This window comes from Perognathus longimembris, chromosome 11, assembly GCF_023159225.1.
Source record: "Perognathus longimembris pacificus isolate PPM17 chromosome 11, ASM2315922v1, whole genome shotgun sequence".
NCBI lineage: Eukaryota > Metazoa > Chordata > Mammalia > Rodentia > Heteromyidae > Perognathus > Perognathus longimembris.
The window spans coordinates 37896494-37899560 of record NC_063171.1 but is presented as its reverse complement, the minus strand read 5'-3'; the positions used below and the strand labels follow the sequence as shown (position 1 = coordinate 37899560).

Below are 3067 nucleotides of genomic sequence, written 5' to 3'. Positions count from 1 at the left end.
TTATGAACAAAGTTCAGTTACCAGACTAGTAGCTTAGATTGCATATTGATCAATACTTGAATATTCAATATAGAAATGAGGATTATTCTTCAACTATGTACCTTGGTGACAACATGGGGTCAACTTAGTGTTCTGAAGTTAATTTTTATTTGTCATCTCACAAATAATTTGTTTTTGCTGTTGCTCTTTTGCTGTTTTGTTGTTCTTATGTGGTTGGCTTGGTTTTTATTTTTTGAAGTGATGGGGCTTGTTTTTAATTCCACGCATATGCTCAGTGAGCACTCTACCAACGGAGCTACATCCCCACACCTCAAACAAATGGTGTGTCAAAAATTGAAGTGTTTCCCCAGACCATTAAAAAAAAAATGAACTGACCTCCAATCATTAGAGTGACATAAACTTTGATTAAATACAATTAGATCCCAAACTATGTTGAATTAAGTAAAGATGAAAGACAAGCTACCAAATTCAGGTACTAGTAACATTTCCGTGAAAGGCAGGAGGGAAAAGACAGATTTTTGAGAGCTGAGAACCCACTTGATGTCCTTGGCCTTATGAAAAAAACATCTTCACTTGACCTATGTGTTTCCTTATAGCTTCTTTTATCTCTTTATTTCTCAGACTATAGATGATGGGATTGAAGAAGGGAGACAGAACCGCAAAGCCCAGGGCAATCGCTGTATCCCAGAACAAAGAATAGGTGGCGGAGAAGCGGAGGTACATGAGTGCCACATTGCCGAAGAACAACAGAAAGACGGTGAGGTGGGAGACACAGGTGGAAAAGGCTTTGCGGCGGCCTTCCGCGGAACGAATCCGAAGAATCACAGCCACAATGCCAGCGTACGACAGGAAAATGAGCATCACGGCGGTAATAATCTCTGCGGCGTGGACAATATCCACCACCTGGATCATGATGATGGTATGGGTGTCTGTGCACGCCAGGCGCAGCAAAGGGAGGAAGTCACAGAAGATGTGCTCCAGGTGATTGGAGCCACAGAAAGGCAGCGTGGCGATCCAGGCGATCTCAGGGAGGGGTGTGATACAGCCACACACGCAGCAACCTAAAGTCAATTGGGCACACAGCTTAGGGGTCATGATAGTGGGGTAACGAAGAGGGCTGCAGATGGCTAGGTAGCGGTCGAAGGCCATAGCGGTCAAGAGACAAACTTCACTGATGCCCGTGGAATGGAAGACGAACATCTGCAGGAGACAACCGTTTAAGGAAATGCTTCGTCTTTCACTAAGCAGGCTGGCAAGCATCGTCGGGATGGTGGCTGTGGTATACCAAATCTCCAGGAATGAAAGGGCACTGATGAACAAGTACATGGGCGTGTGGAGGTGGGAATTCAGCTGGACCACGGTGATGATAACCAGGTTTCCAACAACAATGAAAGAATAGATGAAGAGCAGTGGAATGAAGCAGCCGACAGATTTTCCCCAAGAATTAGGGAAAGCTGAGAAGATAAACTCTTGAGCAGAAGTCTGATTGCGGTACTCCATTTCCAGGTAGGAAGAGAGGCTTTCTAGAAAGCATCTACTCTAGGTCTGAGCCAAAATACACTTACCAAAAGGCAGCATTTTGTTAAGCCCCTGAACTGGGGATGTAGAGGAAGAGAAACGAGAAATGAGATTTTCTGTATCCCATGTTGATGTAGAACTAAAGTCTGGTACATGAAAAAAAAAATAGTTGGAAAACACAACTAATGATTTGAACCAGAGATTTTCAAATAGGGGCATGAGTCAGAATCAGTAGGAGGGCTTGTTAAACTTTCTGAGGGCTCCTAACTCAACATGTCTGAGATAGACCCTAAGATAAACCAATATTTTCAAGCAATATTGATCCTGCAAGTCAGAGGGTCACATTATGAAACCATTGTGTTTAGATAACAGAGTATGACAAAGAAATGAGAGAAAAACAAAGTCACACTCTTTCTCATATTCAGGTATTGTATATCCCCAAAACAATAGCTCACAGTTGTTTCGAAACTTTTCCTTGAAGCTACAAGTTCATCTGATTCTTGGCATATGATTTGATGAACAATTTTCACAATAAAGGAAAAGTCATTCCTGATAAATTTGGACCATTTTCCTCTTTCTTTCCTCCCTCTAAACAACTTATCGTGTCTTCATATGATTCTTAACACTGGTTCAGAACAGAAGTATCAAATATTTTAATGCTATTTTATCTTTTTTTTAAAAAGTGGACCATTTTACATTCTTTTAGATTTTTCCCACTTTCAAGGTAGAATTTCAGAAACATTTGATCAAATGAAATAATTTGTGGAAGCAATATGTTAATCTATAAAGAAGAGCTACAATAGTAGAATTGTATGGTGTGGCCTAGTGACAGTGTAGAGATAAAGACTTCAATGAAATACAATATAAATACTACATACATTAAATATAAATACAATATAAATACTACAGACATTGTCCTATTCATCTGTGACCATTTCACAATTATTTGACTCATTTTATTGATCTCTTCTGCTACCAATTATAATTGTGTCTTCTTATGTTGAAGGAAAATGCATCTCTTTTAGATTTTCCTTTACTCAGTATCTTTTTCTAATGGGTTACACATATGGATTCTCCTAATTTCACCCTAAATTTCTTTGAGTGAATTACTTACCCTCAACTTGCATTACTGTTTATCTCAAAATACCATTCTTCCTCAAATCTCAAAATTCTCTTTCTATCATTGCCTGTTCCATTTTCTACCTTCCAAGTATGAAGATAACTCAAATTTTGTTTTCATGTTTTGCTTCTCATTCTATATTTCCTTCTACACAGAAGGCTCATTCCAGATTCCATTTATTCAAAATTATCAACTTCTATTGACCTTTTATTCATCCTTATTTTGGATGTCTTCCTTGAGTCCCACATTTTCTTCAGGATTCCCATATTTACAAGCTTTATTTGGATCTAAACCTCCCATTTCCACTTACTATGACCTGAATAAGCATAATGCAAAGTCTTTGAAGAGATTATTAAGTTGAAATTGGGCATCAAGGTAAGTCTTACTACTGTAATATGACTGGTGTTCTTGTGAGAAGAAGTTTGGATA

The 3067-nt window shown here is 38.8% G+C and overlaps 1 protein-coding gene across 1 annotated transcript; it reads right to left on the bottom strand.

The window, feature by feature from the left end:
• Nucleotides 1–552: 552 nt before the first annotated feature.
• On the bottom strand, nucleotides 553–1500 carry LOC125359678 (olfactory receptor 6K2-like). Its single transcript, XM_048357520.1, has one exon. The coding sequence runs from the start codon at nucleotides 1498–1500 to the stop codon at nucleotides 553–555; it is 948 nt and encodes a 315-aa protein (XP_048213477.1).
• Between the last annotated feature and the right edge of the window lie 1567 nt (nucleotides 1501–3067).

Bases quoted from the DNA above. Each gene is read 5' to 3' on its own strand.
- LOC125359678 (XM_048357520.1), bottom strand. From the start codon at position 1,500: ATGGAGTACCGCAATCAGACTTCTGCTCAAGAGTTTATCTTCTCAGCT.